The 22,328-nt window shown below is 38.5% G+C and overlaps 3 protein-coding genes across 3 annotated transcripts; 1 reads left to right on the forward strand and 2 right to left on the reverse strand.

The window, feature by feature from the left end:
- Nucleotides 1-185: 185 nt before the first annotated feature.
- LOC125233476 (rRNA methyltransferase 2, mitochondrial-like) lies at nucleotides 186-1,664 on the forward strand. The gene is made up of 3 exons (XM_048139516.1): nucleotides 186-454; nucleotides 545-746; nucleotides 827-1,664. Exons 1-3 carry the CDS (start codon nucleotides 300-302, stop codon nucleotides 1,217-1,219), a joined length of 750 nt encoding a protein of 249 aa, XP_047995473.1. The 5' UTR covers nucleotides 186-299; the 3' UTR covers nucleotides 1,220-1,664.
- Nucleotides 1,129-8,574, reverse strand: LOC125233475. The gene is made up of 4 exons (XM_048139515.1): nucleotides 8,158-8,574; nucleotides 7,802-8,012; nucleotides 4,478-4,693; nucleotides 1,129-3,863 (listed from the first exon to the last, which is right to left on the reverse strand). The coding sequence occupies exons 1-4, from the start codon at nucleotides 8,272-8,274 to the stop codon at nucleotides 3,652-3,654; spliced, it is 756 nt and encodes a 251-aa protein (XP_047995472.1). The 5' UTR covers nucleotides 8,275-8,574; the 3' UTR covers nucleotides 1,129-3,651.
- A 228-nt stretch (nucleotides 8,575-8,802) lies between these two features.
- On the reverse strand, nucleotides 8,803-22,034 carry LOC125233247 (ras-related protein Rab-40C). Its single transcript, XM_048139185.1, has 5 exons — nucleotides 21,564-22,034; nucleotides 18,452-18,589; nucleotides 17,414-17,607; nucleotides 14,684-14,906; nucleotides 8,803-13,566 (listed from the first exon to the last, which is right to left on the reverse strand). The coding sequence occupies exons 1-5, from the start codon at nucleotides 21,664-21,666 to the stop codon at nucleotides 13,361-13,363; spliced, it is 864 nt and encodes a 287-aa protein (XP_047995142.1). The 5' UTR covers nucleotides 21,667-22,034; the 3' UTR covers nucleotides 8,803-13,360.
- Nucleotides 22,035-22,328: the final 294 nt, after the last annotated feature.

Genomic DNA, 22,328 nt, shown 5'->3' on the forward strand with positions numbered 1-22,328 from the left:
GACAGTGACATTGACAGTTAGTTTCTGAATGTTGGTAGAATCAGTTAGTAGTGATGTGCTAATAAAAAAATAAAAGGAAAATATACCGGTTTTTATAAAGTTTGTTTAAAAGTTTGTACGCGTTTAAAAGTTTATCTTGAACAGCAATTTTGACAGCTACTACGACGTTTATGTACTGTACTACTTGTAGACTGTACCCTGTACCTGTAGTGTAGTGGAATGGGTTGAATTGGAGTTTATTTTTGTTATTCTTCCAATTTAATATAAAGTGAAGTAAAAGCAACACCTATTATTATACAATGTGGACATTGCGCCCAATTGCGCAGTCTTCTTTAAGCTACACCAGAATGTGTTTTTTAGTCAATTGTTTAAAGCGATTCAAGAGCTCTCAGCAATGGTTAAGTCGTCAAAGAGTAGATCCTTATGTTGAAAAGGCAAAGATAAATAACTATAGGTAAGTTGAATTCCACCATATTGATATACCAGTGCCGTATATTTTACCGTAATTATAAATAATAAATTGTTGTGTTTGCGTATATTACAGATGTCGCAGTGCATTCAAACTCCTTGAAATGAACGAAAAGACGAATATACTCACACCAGGCCTTACGGTCATTGACCTAGGAGCTTCACCAGGCTCATGGACTCAGGTAGCAGTGCAAAAAACGAATGCTGATGGAGCAGATCCCAAGAAACCTAAAGGGACTGTGTTGGCCATTGACAAACTGCAATTATTTCCTATTGAGGTATGTTACTAATGACATGCTTAATTAATTTATAATGACATATCATTAACCTGCCAAATGATTTGTTATGTTTGTTTTAGGGAGCAACAATTTTAAATAATATGGATTTTTCTACAATTGAGGCACATGATAAGGTGATAAAGGCCCTAGGGGACAAGAAAGTAGACCTGGTTCTATCAGACATGGCCCCGAGTGCCACCGGCGTGCGGGAGCTGGACAAGGACCGCAGCCTAGGGCTCTGCTACATGGCCCTAAGGTTTGCAGCACTAGTCACCAAGGTTGATGGCAACTTATTAATCAAAGTATGGGATGGGAAAGAAGTACCAATCTTAGAAATGGATTTGGAAAGGTTTTATAGACAAATAAAAATATTAAAACCAAATGCCAGCAGGTCAGAATCGTCAGAAAAGTTTATTCTTGCAAGAGGATTCAAGGGCATTCAGAAGCCCTTGGAAAATGGCCGCTGGGGGTAACATGTACCTGAATGTCAAAGCAGCTAATAATAAGTCTTCCAATACAATTGAGGATAAAGTTAGTCATTATATGTATAATTATATAGTTTTTAGACAGTCCATTATATTACCTGTACTTCAGATCTTTATCTTTCTACCTTGTATTAAAAGAAGATTACTCGGTCCCTTGCAGTACCCGTGGTAGGAAGACCCACGGGGTTATATTTCATAATACCTAGATAACTGAACTGGTCAAATGGTAAGTGTGTTGCCCTTGTAAAATTATAGCTTAGTACTCTAATGTATATAATGATGTTTATTATAAGCACAAATATTGACTTTCGTCATAGTACAATCTAGAGATAAAGTAATCAAGATATACTCATAGTACTTAACCATTAGTCATGATGTTGCCATCTATACAAAGTTTATAATTAATTGAAATAAAACACTTGATTATAAAAGATTTCTTTTTACTTTCATTTAGCATAATTTCAAAAGCATCATTTATGACTGACAAACTTAATCATATTTTTTATAATTTGTATTGTAAGCGTTATTAATATCATTGTATTTGCTAAAGAACACTTTAAACCTTATAATTAAATTATAATTTATTTTTCACTTTTAACATTTGACTTGTTATTAATTTTTTTTTGTACCATAGCAATTAAATATAACTTATCATTTATTAATTGCTCTCTATAATTAAAATATCACAATAAATAATGATAGTACTAAGTATCATTGTCTCTAAGCATGTCTACTTAATGCACTAGTAATTGGACGTAAACAAGGTATAGATGAAATTATTTGGGATAAACATGTATGTTTCAGAATACATTTGCCAATGCCATGGACAAGAATTTTAAATTACACGCTAAGGTCATCATGCCAGCAAGCTGAAGTACACATTTCATCAAAGCATGAATTACTTTAACGACATTTGCCATAATATTTACAGCTGTCCATGTCCATGGCGCTGTTGGCGTAACTAGTTTACCTTTAGGCGTTCAAAGGGTTATTCACCTTGGACCTTGCCCATATTGCAGTTTGATATTAACACATTCAGTGCCAGTGGCCGATAACATGGGAAAACGCGTACGTAGCGTAGAGCACCTACGAATACGAACTCTCTACCCAGTTAGCGGTACTGAATGGGTTGAAATAAATACTATTAAATATTTATCCCAATCAATTTCGACTATAAAGCTGGTGTACACGTAATATTTTATTATTGCTTTATTTTATCAGAAGCCTTGCACACCTTTCACCAGTCATTTGTTCCTATAAACAAAATCTAGAAAACTTTCTAAAAAGCTGATGCATCAATTTACACATATAATTGTATACAGGTTTATGGCAATAAAGGATTGGATTTAGAGCCAGTTGAGATTAGGCGTGTCTTACTTCTTAAGGGCCCATTTACGCATTGCCAGAACTAGCATAAGAGTTTCATTACACCGCGGTAGGTATTTGATATAAAATAGTCCGCAATTTAATTAAAATTGCATGCGAGTAGTGCGCCGAGCCTCAATACTTAGTTGCATCAGCCGTTAGCGTTACATACTAGCGTAATAATGTTAATGTATAATTAAGTACATATATATCGTGTGATCTTGCTATAGAGTAAGGACTACATTTCTGGCTAAGTACAGGTCCAAACTTTAACGGACTTCATGCATTTTTAATGGAATATTAGATTTCTTTTTTTATTCGTATGAGTTATGAATTTAGACTAACGAGATCACCCTTAATTAGTTTCCCATCTGTCGTAGACGACACAGAAGAAGCCGTCTTTCCAGTTCTCATTTTCCTTTCTGGATGTTCAACAAAATTTGAAGTAGGTATCTAAGTACAAATGGATAGTCCCTTTTAAGGCTCTAACAGACTACTGGGCCGTGTTAAGATCATTCCCTAGTTACGTAAGGAGATTCCTTTCTGAGGTTTTGGGGGTGACCTGTATAGCGGACAGCAGGCTGGATCGTCCCTTAAGGGTCATACAGGCTACTTGGCCGTTTTAATTAGGGGCCGACCTTAGCACAGCCCGTGTGCGTAGCCCAATGCACAAACGCTCACGACAATATCTCTTTCGTAGCTATCTATCTCTATCGCTCTTGCGTATTAGCGCGACAGAGCCAGACTACATTTCTGCGGCGTTTCGGTGACCAAATGCCATTCGGCTACGCCCCCTGGAAGATGTCAGGGCTATTAAATGAAGTGGGTCCTTGTGCTAGTCAGCTTGTTGAGCTGCGCAGCGGAGAGCAGGCTGGAGTGCGCCGCGTGGTCGAGCAGCAGCAGCCATTTGTCACGCTCCACGCTAGCACGAAACTTGACACCGCGCGAATCGTCCCCTTACAGCTCTAACAAACTTCTGGGCGGCCGCGTCATTTTCGCTCTTACTTAGAGGGGGTGACTTTAGCATGCCTGGTAATGTGTTACTGTTAGGGCTATTAAACGAAGTGGGTCCTTGTGCTGGTCAGCTTGTTGAGCTGCGCAGCGGAGAGTAGGCTGGAGTGCGCCGCGTGGTCGAGCAGCAGCAGCCGCTCCCCGCGCTCGTCGCTCGCGCGCGCGGCTCGGCAGCGCCCTCCCGTCTCTAGCGCGAAGCTGGACACCGCGCAGATTGCGTATATGAAGGTTAGCACGAAGAGGGCGCAGCCGAAATCTGGAACGAGTTTGAAGTCAGTACAGAAAGCTGAAGATCACCTTTTAACAGTAACACTGCAAACACAGCGCCATCTACAACAAGTATAACAGATGTGTACTTGTTGTAGATGGCGTGGCGGTGTTTTTTTTTATGATCGTGTACCTATACGAGTATATTTATTTTTAGAAAGTATAGTTGAGGTATTTATTTGATCGCTGTTACAAGCAAAAAAACTACATTAAACAACAAAATCAAGACGATTTAGACTGGGGTAAATATTAGTACAGCGCCATCTAGTGAGCTTTGTCGGTATACATGTTTAGTTTTTATACGCACCAAAGAAACTGATGATGTGGCAATGGAAGTACGCGATGTTGTATGGTAGTTTTAGATCATCTAGTTTTGACCTACGTATCCATTATAAAATTTATAAAACATAGGTCACTCACGATATATAGAGGTTATGTCCACCGAACAAGTTAACGACGCACGGGTACCGGTCGCCGACAATGATAGCTGCCAGCGACAGCACCACATCGACGCATGCGGCTAATATCCATGGGAGCACGTACTCTCGCCGGTACTTCACTACTAGATAGACACGATAAAAATAGATAAATTCTGGTGCTTACGGTAGAGGTTATGTCCGCCAAACAAGTTGACGACACACGGGTAGCCGTCGCCGACTATGATGGCGGCTAGCAACAGCACCACACCGACGCACGCGGCTAGTATCCACGGCAGCACGTACTCTCGCCGGTACTTCACGGCGCCGTGCAGGAGCGAGATGCAGCACATTAGGTAGATGGACGTGAGGATCGTGCTTGTGTACAGGAATATTACCGTCACTGTAACATGGAAATGTAGATACGATTGAATAGAACACGGACTTTAATTGTTGATCCACTTCTAGCTCATTTTATTAACCCCCGACGCAAAAACGAAGGGGTGTTATAAGTTTGACGTGTCTGTCTGTGTGTATGTCTGTCTGTCTGTCTGTTTGTCTGTCTGTCTGTGTGTGTGTCTGTCTGTGGCATCGTAGCGCTCGAACGGATGAACCGATTTTGATTTAGTTTTTTTTTATCTGAAAGCTGAGTTAGTCGGGAGTGTTCTTAGCCATGTTTCATGAAAATCGGTCCACTAGGTCGCGGTCGGGGGTTTTTTCAAAATTTTAATTTTGTGGTTAGGTTATACTGGACACGTCTTAGCTTAACTATGAGATGTCCAGTATAAAATGAGCTAATATTAGAAGTAGATCAACAATTAAAGTCCGTGACCGTACATAACGATAACGTAACGAAACCCGAATCGAGTGGCCATAAATTAAAACACGATCGAAGGGAGTGTTTTAAATCGACACGAGTTTCGAATTTCCTTTTCGCGCGTGTATTGTAGGTACGATGTTTTTCAGTACAGGCCCCGTAGCCGAATGGCATTTCTCCGACGCCAAACGAAAGCGATACGCCGCTGGCTCTGTCGCGCCAATACGCAAGCGCGATAGAGATAGATATCTACTAGCGCTTCGTTTCGTGAGCGATTGTGCCATTCGGCTAGCCACCCTGTACAGATGGCCCTTCGAAGTTTCGACCTGACAAGAAATGAACCACTTCTCGCACTAGTGAGTAAAAAAATCACCATCTGTAGGTACTGAAATAGTATAGTACATTGCGATACAAGTGCGTAAAAAAGGAATTTCGAACACCGGTCGTCAACACAGTAAGTATATGCTAATTTCGTCCGCTCTTATACACTAGGGATGTTACGGAGCTTCGGCTTCGGTTCCGATATACCGAAACTTTCGGTTGATTTCACACCTTCGGCTTCGGCTTCGGTTCCGATTGATTTCAAGCGAAAGTCATACCGAAACCGAAACTTAATGGCCGCAGTACGCGGCGCGTGCCTGGCTATGAAAACAGGTTTGGACTTGTATGTATGTATTACATACCTGTGCTATAACATTTTCAATCGTACAATAAGGTGTTCATTTTTATTTCCCATGCCTAGGTAGGTACTGATTTGTATGAAGGTACTTTTTTAATTAACAATAAAAAATACGAAATAATAATACCACTGTTTTATTTTATTACTTGACGCAGGCGAAGGGAGAAAAATTAGGTACTAATTTCTCTCCCTCCGCGGCTTAAACATACATCTCCGGTTCCGGTTTCGGCTTCGGTTTCGGTTTCGGTTCCGATTTCGGTTCCGTTAATGCAAATTTAAAATCTCCGGTTCCGGCTTCGGCTCCGATAAAACCACCTCCGTAACATCCCTATTATACACAAAGACGTGGTCGAGCGGTTAGCTGGAGCGCAGATGCTAGCTAGCGCTAGTGATCTGCGTTCGAGTCCCGTTGGGCTTCGTTTTGCTTTTTTATATTTTACACATTTTTTTTTTGTTTTTCATGTTTTATTATTTAATTAGATTCTTTATGCAATCTCACAATTAAAATTAGATGCGTTATTTATCTCATTACCTAGCTAGCTTTGACTTTTTATAAGTATTATCCACTTTAAATGCCCGTGTAGAAAACAAATCATTATAATTATATTATCATTTATTTATCTCTTTTCTTAAGCTAGGTTTTTTACAATATGAGTATAAAAGTAAAATAAATTTTACAAAACAATATAAAAACATATAAACATATTATAAAAAACCTAATAACCTAGGGTGCCGCCAGCAGCGGGGCAGGGCCCAAGCTGCCGGTGGTTAGGGCTGCAGAGAGAGGAACCGTCGGACTATCCGCGCCGTGTCCAAGATCACCGCCTTCTGCATCTGGCCCTTGATCCAGCCACCTAGCGAGAGTCTCTTAAGATGTTGGTCGAGACTCTTCTCTATGAGACCATTTGCTGAAACGACTATCGCAACAATGATCGTTGATTCAACATCCCACATGGCGGTTATCTCGTGAGCCAAGTCTAGGTACTTACTGGACTTGTCCTTCTCGGCTTTCACGAGATTCTCATCATGGGGGATGGTGATGTCAACGAGCACTGCCCGGCGTTGCAGTCGATCTATTATCACAATGTCAGGCTTATTGGCTACAATAGTCCTGTCAGTGATGATAGATCGATCCCAATAGAGCGTGGCACGACCATTTTATTAATTAATTATTATTGACTAGGTGTGGACAGTAGACACGGTATTTATACTCAATCCGTATACAGAGTTTAGCCGCCGCGTGAACTCCTATATGCCTGAAGAGGGGCCTCCAAATTGGCTCGAAACATGTCGCAGCAACATGTGTGTGAAACATGTCGCAGCAATAGCGATGATATAATAACGTGAGGACAACCGTAGATTCATTAATTATTTAAATAAATAAATACTATTAGAAATTCTTACACAGATTTACCGACTTTACTGAGTTTCACGGTAAACTCAAGGTTTGTGTTGTAGGTAACTTACTACTAACGATCTATTTAATATACAAATACTTACATGTACAAAGAAAACATCCATGACCCAAGAACAAAATATCTGAGCTCATCAGTCTCATCACACAAATAAATGCCATTATCAGGATTCGAACCCAGGACCGCGGCTTAGCAGGCAGGGTCACTACGCATTAGGCTACACCGGTTATCGACGCAGTAACTATACGCTAATTTCGCCTGCTCTATTACACTAAGACGTGGTCGAGCGGTTAGCTTGAGCGCAGATGCTAGTTAGCGCCAGTGGTCTGCGTTCGAGTCCCGTTGGGCTTCGTTTTGCTTTTTTAACTTTACACATTTTTTGATTTTTTTTTCATGTTTTTTCATGCAAAAATCAAACAAAATCAAATTCATCTATTTATTGAATACGTATGATTCAAAATTATCATATAAAGGTCAATTCCACCGGTCAGCTTTGGACATCAAGTTAAAATTTGTATGAAAATACTTTGCACTCTTTGAGGATCAAATGCAACTTTGTCATCCGTTTTTAAAGAATCAAGTTATTTATGTAGTACGTACCTGAAGCAAGATGCTGCGCTTTCGCGAACCTCCGTTGGTTGTTGGTGCTCATGACTTCTCCCTCGTGGAACGTGAGCTGCTGGTCGTACGTCACCTCGAAGAACCCGCGCCTCTCCGCGTCGTCCTCCATGTCGTTGTGAAGCATGGACAACATCTCGCCGACATGAGAAATACCAACTAATAAAATAATCAAAACGAATGATGAAAGCGCCTGAAAAAAAGAAATAGCAATGTGACTTGTGGGACATTGTTCAACGACATTTAATTTAATTCTATAAGGCATATCTCAGCTTTCTTTAATCTGGTCTCATAATAGTAAAATAATTGTGATAGGTAAAGGTTTGTTATGTACTCACGATTTGATGGACGGCGATAAGAATTGTGCCTTGACGCAAATTAAAAACATACAAAAAATTGTTTAAGCGAATCATCATTTTGTGCGACAGTTTACATTGCTTGGTTCTATCAAACATTTGTGATTTTTATAGGTCTAACGCATTTCCACTACGAAATAACATTGTTTAGCTACTCCTACTGTCAAGTTACGTCGGGTGTGCGGCAGGGCGCATGTTGTTTTCTATTGATTATTTTTTGTCGGACCGTGCGTAATTTCACGCAGGTCTTGTAGCGCTTTAGGGAACTACGGTGACCGTTCGATGTTTTCGTTTATAAGGCCTTGTTTAGGGTTACCAGGCTAGAGTAATACTATTTAACTAATAGTTCTTAGAGATCTAGATGCACTAAAAATATTACTAGGTATACTACTAGCTAGTGTCGCCAGCGGCCAATTTTTCAATTTCGGCCGCTAGATTTCGTGTTTTTCATTCCAGGCAGTATCACATTAGTGCAAATATTTTAAAACTTTAGTGAAGGTTAAATTTATATTGCGCTTATAATAAATCCTCAAAGCTAGAATACATATTGCTATTTAAATGTCCCACTTCCCTTTCCTACGGCCTCCTTGATAAACTTAAAAAGTCAGGTTAAATGAGTACACAAAGTAATTATTATAAATTAAATTTATTTCACAACTTACAATAGTAGTGATAGTGACTGCATCAATCTAACCCAAACTTTTAGCTGGCATTAGTGTATGTATTTGGATTAAGTTTATCAACTAAATCAATCACAAGTGAAAAATGAAAATAACTCATAATATGTCGAAACAATATTTACAAAAGTTAGTTATTTTCGTCAACAGTTAATAATTTAGCAAAAATAATTTACAAATTCGTCGCTTTGGACTTGTCACAACTTTAAAAAATATACCTACCGAAAGCTGGCCAACATATATCGAGTTTTATTTCCATTCTTTTTGGTTACTTTTCTTTTCGATCAATAAATATTTTTCATGCAAAATATACGTTAACGACGTTTAAATTTCTGTCTCCCAAGGGCTGTATTCCTTGGCTTACTGCACTTGGCACAACTTTCGGTAGCAGGATCATGCAACAAGTGTTAAGTAGTTACAATAGTTTAGAAACGTATATACTTGGGGCTGTGTTTAGACACAGCGAAAAAACCATGCATTTTCGAAAACATGTATTTTCAGAACAATTCTCTAACGACAAAGATGTATAGTAAGAGTGCGTAAATATTTTTTTATGTGGCTGATGTGGCCAATCGTTCACGCTCCGTAGTTATCTCGTTCTATCTATACAGGGTGTGGAGACAAATGTATAAACGCTTACGACAATAATTATCGTTATCGTAGCTGTAGTATCTCTGTCGCTCTTCTATACACGACTTCTATGCACGACGCGCGACAGACTGACCAGACTGAGTTTCGTTCGGAGTCCTAGCGTTAATGATTGTTATTTCTTACATACATCTTTATCGGGAGATATGCTGGCGAAAGTTTGGCGGTTGGCCACTTGTTTACCCGTGGAGATGTGTGTGGCCAGCGAAATCAATCAACTAAAATATCGACCGGATTATTATCCTGATACTTATATCATGGCCTGAAATATCGAAATGGGATGATATATGATCATATTTTTTTCGTTTAGGTGTCAATATAACAAGGTGAATTTAGGTCAAAGGTTACTTAGTAATGAATGGTTCGGTTTTTTAGGGACGGAGAACCAAATGTATTGATTGACACACTTCCAACTTGTTATTGGGTTTGTAGCTATGTGCTGTGCTCGACATGAACATTTAAATGCAAAAACTATTTACTGTCACATACTGAAAGATACACAACCATTTATTTTTGCTTATTTCCAAAGTGCGAACCCCAAAATAATGTCAGATCAGCTTTATATTGATGACATTACGAGTGCGGTAAAAAGGAAATTCTACACGAGTGGCGATAAATTAAAACACGACCGAAGGGAGATATCGCCTTCGACAATATTACCCCGCAGTCCTAATCCCAAGTAACCCCACTTTATAATACGTGGACTTATATGACTGAGTTCGGGGTTGCAACGTTTTGGAAACAAGCTATCTAGACAATATACAGCAAAATGAAACATTTTATTATGCGACAAATTGATTAACCTCCTAAATAATAAGACCCTAACATGGTAAATAAGTTTTCTGAAAATAGCCGACATATGTTGGTGGAATTTAGATTGAACTTTTGGTATACAATGAATTCCTCGAATAGTTAAATATTTACAAATGTTTACATAATAATATATGTGACCTTAAATCTACTTATGCATAGTGGACAATAAGTGACTTTAATTATAACGATAGCCCACGATGATACACAAAATGGTTATAAAAATAAGGACATTGTACTCTAGTGGTTGGAGTTTACGTTAACTTTTAGATTCAGAAAATAAAGGATATAAATAAAGATCAACGACAACCTGCAGGAAAACGGCGATATTTTGATTTAACTATTTAGGTTATAAAGTTAGTTTTATGATAACTTCGAATTTGAATTGTGGGGGTGGGGATTTCAAAAAGGCCAATTTAACTGGTTGTAATTATACCTAATAGGGAACCTCGTTTGACTATCCCACTTCTGGACTAGCGAAGTTCAGAAGTGGGATACTAATGATATAATGGTATGGCAATACTTTCAAAACATGTTTTTGTTATATTTCGAAAATACCCCGAAAGTGAAATAACCCCGTTACGAACTTATGAATGCAGAACAGTTGGTACAGTATACTATAGGTAGGGACAAGTTAATACAGAAAATGACAGTACAAAGTAACTAATTCTTCCTTTCAGTATAAGTACGTAACTTTTCCGAGTAATACGACGGTTTCCTCTATTACAGGAGAGCAATGCAAAGGAGCTATGCGCAAGCGAAGTAAATTATTAGAGAATAAAGTACAGGCACATTCAGACCGGCATAAGAGGCGTTTTTGGTCAAATCCGTACCGTCAACCGGGGCGGCTTTAGGAAATTTTGAGGTTACTTTGATGGTATTTCAACGGCTTTAAAATTAACATTATTCATTATTTACTGACAGTTAGATTAAAAAATATTCTTGTAAATCTACCATAGAACATTTTCAAAGTCGCCCCTTGTGTTTTAAGTGGTAAGGGGTGGTTGACCGTACTTGAAGTCGCGCTAGAACGCAACGTATGCTAGCACGTTCACTTGAGTTCTGGCCCTCTAGCACAACTTGCCTTGTCGCGCGCGAGTCCATACTTGAAGTCGCGCTTGATGTATGGACTCGCGCGCGACAAGGCAAGTTGTGGTGTTGCCAATTGGTAGGTAATGTTAGTTGATGTTTTAGTATAGTTAGGATTAGGACATAAATATGCTGAAAATGGACAATTGATGGCACTAAATCCAACAGAACTGGGTGCGTAGCCAAATGGCACAAACGCTCACGAAACGCTCACGAAACGAAACGCTAGTAGATATCTATCTCTATCGCTCTTGTGTATTGGCGTGACAAAGTCAGACTAACCTTTCGCAGCGTTTCGTTTTCGTTTCGCGTCGGAGAAATGCCATTCGGCTACGGGGCCTGATTTATATGTCTAACAGGGATTCCATGCTTCCGCGGGAGGCATAGAACAGATGCCGTACAATATATTCACATATATTTATATACCTATATTCACATTATGATCATTTAAGTAACAATACCTTAATCTAATCTACAACTAGTCACAAATCCGTTGTCAGTACAGCCTGCATGTTGTGTTAGGATCATCGACTATACTATTAGGGCGTTAATACTATCAAATACATTCGGAATAATTACTGTGATGTTTAAATTTACGTTATTAATGATAAATGTTTATTATTAAATTGTTGGCAGTTAGGAAAGTTTCATTTAAAAATATGGTATTTTGACGAGCAGTTTTATATATCCCTATGAGTGATACAGGAAAAAGTCCTAATCGTGACTTAATATTGGGATTAACAATAATTTATTTCAAATTATACGAAATTTTCTTCAACTAGAGCTAAACCCCCCAGACCTCTTGGCAACAAATCGAACTATTTAAATTCAAACTTTTTTTAAAATAAATTACACATACCAAGGCTGTTTTAAAATTTGGAGCAAACATCGTCAACATTGTAGAGATTCAATAACACAAGACAAGCCTCACTTTATGTAACAACTCAATTGTATGATACAAGATTGCATTTAGACATTGTTGAATCGCGACAAACAAGAGAAACGTAGGTAAAGAAACTATGCACAGCATTCGTAAACACAAAACGATAAAAACTGACGTAGGTAATTACTCACTTTTTCTTAGAGTTCCGTTTACCAAACGAGTTAACATTTTGATTACGTCGAGTAGAATTTAATTTTAGAACTATAACTTATCTATCTGTTTGCGCTAAACAGAAGTATTTGTCAAATTTGTCTTTTAAATTGTTACTCATAGGCCGTGTTACTCACGTGTCGCATGTCAATACGCAGCGTTAATACATTGCATATTGGATGATCTTAAATAAGAGTTTTGAATGATTCACGGTTATAAGACAAACATCTTAAATAGACAAGCAGTCACAGCAATGGTCGGACACTGTCCCGATAGGACCATTCCGGCTCCATTAGGCTCGCAATACTATGTAGCAATAATTGGGGTTGGTACAACTGTTTCTTTGCGTATGCTTCTATAGGTAAAGCTATAAGTACTACTTTTTTATTATTATAATAAATGGGCTCACTATACTACCATGGCCACGGACTAGCCGAGGCGAAGACGTGGCATAAGATGGAGCTCGCCCGGAAGGTGCCTGTTCACCTAATACCGTTTGGTTTTGACAACCCTAAATAGTCCAAAGGGATAGTTTGGTTTCCTAATGTCCTTTCTACTATTATTTATTCTAGACGTTAAACTTTTATGAGACATATTCAAATATTTAATTAATAACCGTTTGTACTCACGTTATTATATCGCGACTGTTGCGACATTCAGTGCACGGAGTGTAGCCGCCGCGAGCACTCCTATATGCCTGAAGACGGGCCTCCTAAATGACCCGAAACGTGATATAATAACGTGAGTACCTACAACCGGTTATTAATTAAATATTATTTATTATGTTTGTGTGTGTATGTCAGAGAAATGGGGGCTAAGTAGTCAAGAGGTCGGGGTAAACTAGAGCTGCCGCTAACCTAGATCACCCTCAGGCGATGGAGCAGGAGTTGCGGCCGGTGCAGTTGAGCCGCTGGTTGTGCTTGGAGGGGCGCGCGCGCAGCCGGCTGGGCGCCGCGGAGATCGCGTACGACTTGAGGTGGGACTTGAGCGCTGTGGGCAGCGGGAGGCGTTCTAGTCCGTATACGGATGTGCGCGCTACTATCGCGCGGCAGCATAGCTCTTGGAGGCTTAGTACTGCGGACAAACATGATCCAATCAAGAAAAAAGTTGATAAAGTTTAACGTAAGATGATCTAGTTAATATGCTCATATTTAAAATTGCACATGGGGCTTAATTGCTTATTATATGTTTTTAACACTGCCCTCCGACGTTGAAACGGACAATGCAGTCCTTGAAACGTCGGAGGTCAGTGTTAAAGACAGAATAATACGCGATTAAGCCCCGTGTGCAATTTTAAATATGTGTAAAAATCGTGTAAGTTTAAATCAGTGTTATGCTCGTTTTGTATTTCGTGAGCTTACTGTGGCAAAAAATTCTTAATTTGCGCCATACCTACTGCAAAAATATGTGGTCATTAATGTCATTGGTCTTTATTACTGCCAATTTTTCACGCAGGTAATTAGAGCAATTGTAAACTAGGCTGACGATGTAGTCACAGTGTGTTAGGACCAAATGTGTTTTATTGCGTAAAACTTCGACTTGCCTTGTCTGCCTGAGCGCATATACCTACATGTAATATTACACAGTGGAGAAAACTTCTTGTACCTTTATTGGAGCCATTCTTAAAAGAGTGGCCTCGCGAGAGAGAAGCTCTCGCGACTGTTGAAGTCGCATGGCGTACATTTTGGCCTTTCGCTCTTGCACTTGCCGCTTGAGCAGATGTAATAGCAGAATTAACAGAGTCAAAAAACTTCTAATACCTTTATTGCTCCTCCAGAGTCTTTCCATGCCGTTCCGATGTAGCGCCATCCGCGACAGCTCACAGAAGCTCTACGGATGTTGAAGTCACAGAGCGGGCTCACTTCGAAGAACGCCATGTGGTTCTTGGCGGCGTAGGTACCTCTTGCTCACTCTTGCATTTGCTGCTTGAGCAGATGTAATAGCAAAATTAACAGAGTCAAAAAACTTCTAATACCTTTATTGCTCCTCCAGAGTCTTTCCATGCCATTCCGATGTAGCGCCATCCGCGACAGCTCACAGACGCTCTCGCGAATGTTGAAGTCACACAGCGGGCTCACTTCGAAGAACGCCATGTGGTTCTTGGCGGCGTAGGTACTTCCCGCTCACTCTTGCATTTGCTGCTTGAGCAGATGTAATAGCAGAATTAACAGAGTCAAAAAACTTCTCATACCTTTATTGCTCCTCCAGAGTCTTTCCATGCCGTTCCGATGTAGCGCCATCCGCGACAGCTCACAGAAGCTCTCGCGAATGTTGAAGTCACACAGCGGGCTCACTTCGAAGAACGCCATGTGGTTCTTGGCGGCGTACATCTCGGCGTCCCGCTCTTGCACTTGCCGCTTGAACGCGAGGTGTAGCCGGTTGCCGACTAGCACTTTGGGCACGCCGGGCGCGTGCTGTCAACAATAGTTTTAGTTTAAATTTCACTGATCACCGTATTACACAGGTTTCTAGGAACCTATAGGCGTATTAAGTAGCTTAAAAATATGAGCGGTAGGTACAAATAGTTTTTAACTTTTTAGTTGAATCACGTTAGAAAAGAAGTGTTGATAACGCGATTCAAGATAAAAGAGCTCTCTCTTTTATCTTGAATCGCGTTATCAACACTTCTTTTCTAACGTGATTCTAACGTGATTCTTTCTCTAAAGAGAAACAAAGGAAGTAAAACCATGTCTACGAAATAAAAGTCTAGGTGTTAGCTTCAATAGTTAGCATAAAAGTGGTTTTGACTGTACATTTTTTAGTTAAATTGGGATACAGATTCGATAGATACCTACTTATTGCACCATATTAAAAAATATTTCTGGCCAAAAGCACGAAATGATGTGTTATTTTTAGAAAGAAGCAAAACGAAAACAAATCTTATTATGAACGAAAACAACGTATGTTTCACTACTACTAAGCGTTATGCTTCCCGATATAGTTGAGAGTGAATGGTTATTTTTAATGTGTCTGCATGCATTGTTGTGTTGTTGTTGGTTATTACTGATCGATTGTAGAAACGTAGACCTAACAAGGCGATTGCACTGTTAATTATTGTACTTACCTAGTGATACTTAATAGCGTCAATAATAAAGATAAAAATGTGTCCAGTAGTGTGAATAATGATTAAGGGTAGACTGTAGACTGTGCATGGAGCCCAGCCAATCGCCAATCGCGATATAAGGGACCGGCCACACCTAAGAGACGCATGTCCTGAGGTGCGGAACGGACGTCCGCGCCACGCCGCCTGAATGTAATTCAAAAAACGTCTCCTCGGCGGCGGCGTGGCGCGTCTTACGTCCTTCCTATACAAAATGTACTGAGGAGACGTTTTTTGAATTACATTCAGGCGGCGTGGCGGAGACGTCCGTTGCGCGCCCCGAGACACGCGACGCTTAAGTGGGAACGCTACCTAATATCGTGATTACATCCGTATATGTGAGTGTGTTTAGTAAAACGTCCCACTATGTCGGTTACCATTAAGGCGACTACATACGAAATCCCTCATCAGGGAATCTTAACTGACTGTTAACCTTAGAAGTATTATTTGATTTCTTGACTCCACAGTCAAACTTATACCATAGTTTTGTGGAGCACTGTATATTTTATACTATATAGATACCTGTGATTGTAATAATTAAATAAATAATAAATAACTTGTATCTTTATAGTTATATGAATAATCTGACAAAGCGGCTTTATAGCAATCGACAAAGTGGGACGTTTTCCGTGCACACTCACATATTTAAATGTTGGGATATGTCTCACGAAACTTTAATGTCTGTAATCATTTACACGTCTATTACAAACGGCTTGTTCCTAAACAAAGTTACAGATCAAACGTATCAATGTACTATTCGCTACGTGCACGGCTGGTGTCTGGTGTAGTCCTCATTTTGTCAGCTTATATTAAATTGTATGGTGTCAAACGGTCATTCTCACGACGTAAGGGCTTCTAATTACCGCGACTCATCTGTTTTCAGTGGAATTTCAGTTCTAATTCTAATTTATCAGAATTAAAATTCCACTGAAAATAGAAGCATCGCGGCAATTAGAATATAGACTAGACGATTGAGAATTACCGCAAATTAGTTTCTACGGCCGCCGCAAGAATTAATGTTGGACATGCCCATAATATGACTTATATTTGTGACAATCAGCGCCACTGCCACACACGCTGCCAATACCTATGCCAAAGGAAAAACATAACAGAAAATGTAGGTTAGAATTATGATAAAAAAAAATAAAGCAAGGCACTTGTCTAATTATGACGCTAGTATGTTGCCATCGATAGAAATATACAGACCAAATGACCGTAAATTCACGCAAATGTTTGAAGCTCATTGTGTTTGTAATCAAGCCTCTGGAATGCGAGCGACAGTATTTTTCCCGCGAATACTAATTTACTCGTTGCTCTCTTATTATCGCACGGAGGCTAATAATAGCTAGTGGCAACTGCACAACGAGACCTAATTTAATGTCATTATAATCACTATATTCACTTTGATACTAATTCCACATGGAGAGATGAAAAACATTGAAACTACAAACAATGAAAAACATAATGTAAACAAATTACCATCGAGTATTTTTTTTCTTAGTACATTATATTCTAAGAGCTCACTCACTCACCCTACCCCCTCTACTTCCTCTAGTCAGCCACCGGTCATTACTGTCGAAAGACCACTTGTTGGTGATGTCGTAGACAAGAAGGATGCCCAGCGCGCCTCGCGAGTAGGGCAGGATTATCGTGGACCGTTAGTCCGTTTTCACATTATCCGATCCGATATCGGAAGGATTTCAATGGAAAAAATCCAAGATGGCGCCTGTAATGTATGGGATATCGGTCCGACATCCGATATCGGATCGGATAATGTGAAAACGCACTTAATGTCCGTGTCCTATAGCTGAGCACACTTACCCTTTCGACTTCCTCCAGCCACCGGTCAATACTGTCGAAGGACCACTTGTTGGTGATGTCGTACACAAGTAGGATGCCTTGCGCGCCTCTCGAGTAGGACCGGATGATCGTGCAGAACCGGCCCTGGCCCGACGTGTCCCATAGCTGTAGCTTCACTCGCTTGCCGTCGAGGAGGATCGTTGTCGTTTTGTATGCTAAGAAAAAATGAGGATGCAATTAAAAAACAATGGATTCAATTTATTCTGCAGTTCTGGTTTTGCAATAAACCAAGATAAGGGCTAGATATTAGAATACAGATGTGTAACTTACACAAAAGTTTCCTAAAATATAGCTGAAAATACACAAGGGAAATCTTTATTATGGAGATGGAAAATTTCTCTTTCTACGCACTGACACTGACAACACATGAGACTTTCTGAAATTATTCCATGTGGACATTTCTCAATTTTGTGACTATCTCACAAATACTGGATTTTATTGACACCATTGTTCTAAATAAAGTTACAAACCCTGTTGTTCCTGGCAACTAACGTAATTACGTATTTGAAATATAAACAATGGTGATGAGATTGTGACAGATTAGTCACAATCTTATAAGGCATGAAACAATGCTATGTGTCACCTACTGTTTGTTTCCGTGACCATATTGTGATCTACTTAACTTAATGGTTACATTGGTTACCTTTGGTTATGTCAACTTCTTTTCCTCAAATTAGGAATGGGAAGCATTACAGCATTCTATTTAATCCCTACTAAAATGTATAAATGCGAAAGTGTAAGTCTGTCTGTCAATGTTTCACGCTTAAACAGCTTATTGAGCAACACTATTTGTAACATAATGTTTGAGACATAGATAAGAGGGGAAAGAAAAACTATCCTATAGTTTTCATCAGTTATTATTCTATTTTCTCTGCAGCTGACAACAACAGGATTAAAGTTTTTTTTATTAAAGCTCAATTCTAGTTTTTCAACATAAAGGAATGAGGGAATTATATCACCAAATATTGGCAAAATAAAATCATTATGTAAAAATCTTACCACTGCCACTACAAAAAGGGGAATCTGCTGAGCCATCCTCTAGGTCCTGTAGTATTTCCTGCTTGCCCACATCAGAGTCCCCGACTAGGAGCACTTTTAGAAGGTAGTCATAAGATTTGGGTGCTGCGGGTGGCCTCCCTATGGAACAAACAAACAATTATATAAAATATGTCAACATCATTGGAGGAGGCTTTTACCGCTCAGGATGGTCCTTATGAAGACAAAGAAGTTTAAAAATAAAACAAAAACAGAACTGTAAATATTAATTAAGGAAATAAAAGCTTATATTTTTGCTATGTCATGTTAAGTATAGTGAACTAGCTTTCAGTCTACCATAGTTTAGAGGTGATTATTAAAATATTTAGTGAAGAAGATTATATTCAAAAGGTAAAAAATCACTAAGTAATAAATAAAATAAAATGTACACAACTGTACAAGCAGCTGCCTTAATTGTGTTCAGATAATGTGTATTTTAATCCATGTGTACAATAGATGCATAAAATAAATTTAGAACTACTACCTAACCAGCTGTCTTTCTTATTTACTGACTTTATGCCATCAACCAATTTGTAACACATCATAAGATATAAAATTTGCTTGTATTTGCCATGGTAAACACCAGCAAAGATAATTTTTATATTTTTTATGGCCATTGTATAATATAATAATTGATATACTTAATAAACTATGAGCCAGTAAGTGTGTTAAAATTGTGAGCAATCAACGCATTTTCCAGTATGGGAATAATTCTTTATAATAATTAAATATCAATTTAATGTGCTAAGAAGTCATAAAATAATTTCTGTTTTTGCTTTTTTTTTTAAGTGTAACATTTGCATGCACGAACCCAAATGTACAGTCGGTTCATCTTTACTTGTCCTATCATGTAAACAAACGAAACGTCAAATATGATCAAAGACAATTACTAGTGATTGGAAAAGTAGATAAAATGATGTATTAACGATAATTTGTAAATAAACGCTGCTAACGTCATCAGAGGATTTTCAATTTTACGTCACACAATATCTATGTAAAAACCAAAATTTAATTAGGTTTCGTCACATTTGCAACAATCCTATGGAAAAGGCTAGTACAGTATTCATTTTATAGTACCTAACATTAACATTAATACAACAAAAAATATACTGATAGTAAAATATTTATTGTAAAGACGTAGGAAATAAAACGTAAATAAGTTGGTTAATAAATCTGATAAATTATTGTAATTAGTATCAACGCACTTTTTCCAAGCTATACAAACTCAAACGTTAATATCGATCGTTCATAACGATAAGTTGTCATCCCAAGATTACGACTCATAGACTTCGTAATGTCAGGAGTTTTTTATGTCATCCGTTCGTAATTATAATTATTGATGAAAATCGTTTTAGAAATGATATTTTTCAGTGGGTTTTTGATTGATTTCAATACTTTGTGAGTTTATTTAAGTGTATAAAAGTAAGCGTGTAAGCGTTGTAGGAGGTAGGGCATAGCGAGTGATATTCCGCTTTGTGTGGTAGGGCACAGCACAGCGGATATCGTCTCGCTCGAATCTAGAGCAGAGCCCAACTGGGGTAGTACCTCCGCCTTACAGAAGACCGCAGCCAAATAGCACTAGACCCTACTCATAGTGTTGTGTTCCTGCCGGTGAGTAAGGCTGCCAGAGCTCAGCGAGGGTGCGGTGTGCTGATGACGGGAGGACTTACGGAACTAACTTGTTCCGTCTATTGTCCTTTGAGTCGTCGGCAACCCGAACCCTCCTAGGAGCTTGTACACTCCTTTTTGCTGTGTACTTAACACAGCAAAAGGGAGTGTACAAGTTTCTAATGGGGTGGCAACGCGCATGTGACACTGTTTGAGTTGCAGGCGTCCATAGGTTACGGTGACCGCTTTACATCAGGCGGGCCGTATGCTTGTTTGCCACCGACGTAGTATTAAAAAAAAAAAATTTAAGTGTATAATAACATTTTTAGTGATGGTTAATGTGCAATTCCAGAGAAAAGTGAGATAATATTTTCCAGCAGTGTTTGTGTACATGATTGGACAAGTAAGGTTGAACTGAGTTTATGTATCATGTTAGGTCACCATGATCGCGACAGCAAACATGTTTCACAACAGATAACAAAAAGGTTTCAGAGGTCTTAGGAAATTGGCGATGGTGAGGTGTCTCTATCACACCATGTTATATAACATTTATAACAGCCCAGTGTAGGAGCACCATTAAGGCAAATCTAACTAACAAGCATAACAGATTGTACAATCTAAAGTTACAAAAACATGTTCATGACAATAAGATAAAAATAGAATAAAAGAAGAAACACTGTTGTCTGGCTCTTGCTTATTTAAAAGACAATTCAACTCTGACTTTATAAAAACCAGTTTAACAACTGAGGGAAGGTTAATCATTTGTAACGCATGTTATTTGCATTTGCAATTTCTTTAATCTGTATTAATCTTGTCAGTAGACATGATTCTTTCAGAGAAAAATAGTAGGTAAAGATATCAAGGTAAATATGCCGAAACAATTGATTTAAAATATTCCTTTTTACGTGCCGAATTTGAAGTTAGTAAAGTTTAAGGCCTATTGTATTTCATCATCAACTTAACAACTAAATAGACACTGATATTAGTTTGAAAATATGTGAGTGTGTTTAGTAAAACGTCCCACTTTGTTGGTTACCATTAAAGCGAGATTTACTTGTATCTTTATATGAATAAACTCACAAAGCAGCTTTATAGCAATCGACAAAGTGGGATGTTTTCCCATGCACACTCACATATTTTATTTAATATCTAGAGTATTTAATTAAAAACTGATACAGACAATTGTATCCAAACAAAGTAACCAAACCTGTACAATATTCTTAGAAATAAATGATTATGAAAGGTATGTTAAAATATATTTTAGGCCCTTTAGCATGTAAATACCTATACATATTATACAAATGCTCAATGTTTGGATATTCATCGTAGGTTTAAATGTGTGTAAAAGAAGAATAATTTACAAAATAATAGTAAACAATAACAACTTCGACTGAGGACCTACTTTTGGCAACAAGGAAGTGCAGTATGTCTATAATACCAATTCAAATAACGTTTATATTAGGAGCACCTGTTCTCTGATGATGCGAGCGAGGCAACGTAGTACTCCCATTCTGTGCGACCTGACCAGTCGCCTGCTGGGGCGCTGCTACCATCCCTGTCGTCGTGAACATACTTCTGACACAAGCCTGATCTCCAGGTGGTCTTTACCACACGCAAATGTATACATAATACTGGCGAATTAGTCCTTCGCGATATCCATCAAGGTCTATAACTTATAACACTAATAGTTAACCACTCCGAGCACTCGATAAACACAAGAATTCACTTTTTGTTTCACATGCCAACCAAAATACGTATGTTCATTTATGCAAGGTCGGCCCATTAAACTTTACGTTTTCACATAACTATGTACAGTTGTTTCCAGGGAATTCAGTAACTGCTGTTACACTGGGACATAATTGCTATTCCAATTATGTTTAATTGAGATTAGCGACACAAAAACAACCCAATATACAAGAAAAATATGACGATGAATGAATGAAAGATATCTTGAGTTTGCCACAGGTAATATATAAAAATTACAAGGTTATAGTTTGAAAATATTTTTTTATTGTTTTGATTTTACTAGGATTTGTTTAGAATTATTAACAATTAATTAATTTCTAATATACTACTTTACAGAATCTAACATGAGAAAAGTTAAAACTAGATTTAAATTTATTTCGGTTCTTACCGGTTTGCTCATCACTATATCATTGAGACGTTTTGTGGACCACTTAAAACAAATCGTGCTCGTAGTGATTGCTTGCGTTTTATCAACAACAAAAAACAC

The sequence above is a fragment of the Leguminivora glycinivorella genome, chromosome 14 (genome assembly GCF_023078275.1).
Source record: "Leguminivora glycinivorella isolate SPB_JAAS2020 chromosome 14, LegGlyc_1.1, whole genome shotgun sequence".
In the NCBI taxonomy this organism is placed as follows: Eukaryota; Metazoa; Arthropoda; class Insecta; order Lepidoptera; family Tortricidae; genus Leguminivora; species Leguminivora glycinivorella.

Excerpts from the sequence above, each read along its gene's own strand:
- LOC125233476 (XM_048139516.1), top strand. The coding sequence starts at position 300 with ATGTGGACATTGCGCCCAATTGCGCAGTCTTCTTTAAGCTACACCAGA. Across the intron at positions 455-544 it reads GCAAAGATAAATAACTATAG|ATGTCGCAGTGCATTCAAAC; the intron begins GTAAGTTGAATT and ends CGTATATTACAG. Across the intron at positions 747-826 it reads TGCAATTATTTCCTATTGAG|GGAGCAACAATTTTAAATAA; the intron begins GTATGTTACTAA and ends TGTTTGTTTTAG.
- LOC125233247 (XM_048139185.1), bottom strand. The coding sequence starts at position 21,666 with ATGTTCACGACGACAGGGATGGTAGCAGCGCCCCAGCAGGCGACTGGT. Across the intron at positions 17,608-18,451 it reads CCCTTTTTGTAGTGGCAGTG|CATACAAAACGACAACGATC; the intron begins GTAAGATTTTTA and ends ATTTTTTCTTAG. Across the intron at positions 13,567-14,683 it reads ACTCTGGAGGAGCAATAAAG|TACTAAGCCTCCAAGAGCTA; the intron begins GTATGAGAAGTT and ends GTTTGTCCGCAG.
- LOC125233475 (XM_048139515.1), bottom strand. The coding sequence starts at position 8,274 with ATGTTTGATAGAACCAAGCAATGTAAACTGTCGCACAAAATGATGATT. Across the intron at positions 8,013-8,157 it reads TTATCGCCGTCCATCAAATC|GCGCTTTCATCATTCGTTTT; the intron begins GTGAGTACATAA and ends TCTTTTTTTCAG. Across the intron at positions 4,694-7,801 it reads AGCGCAGCATCTTGCTTCAG|TGACGGTAATATTCCTGTAC; the intron begins GTACGTACTACA and ends TCCATGTTACAG.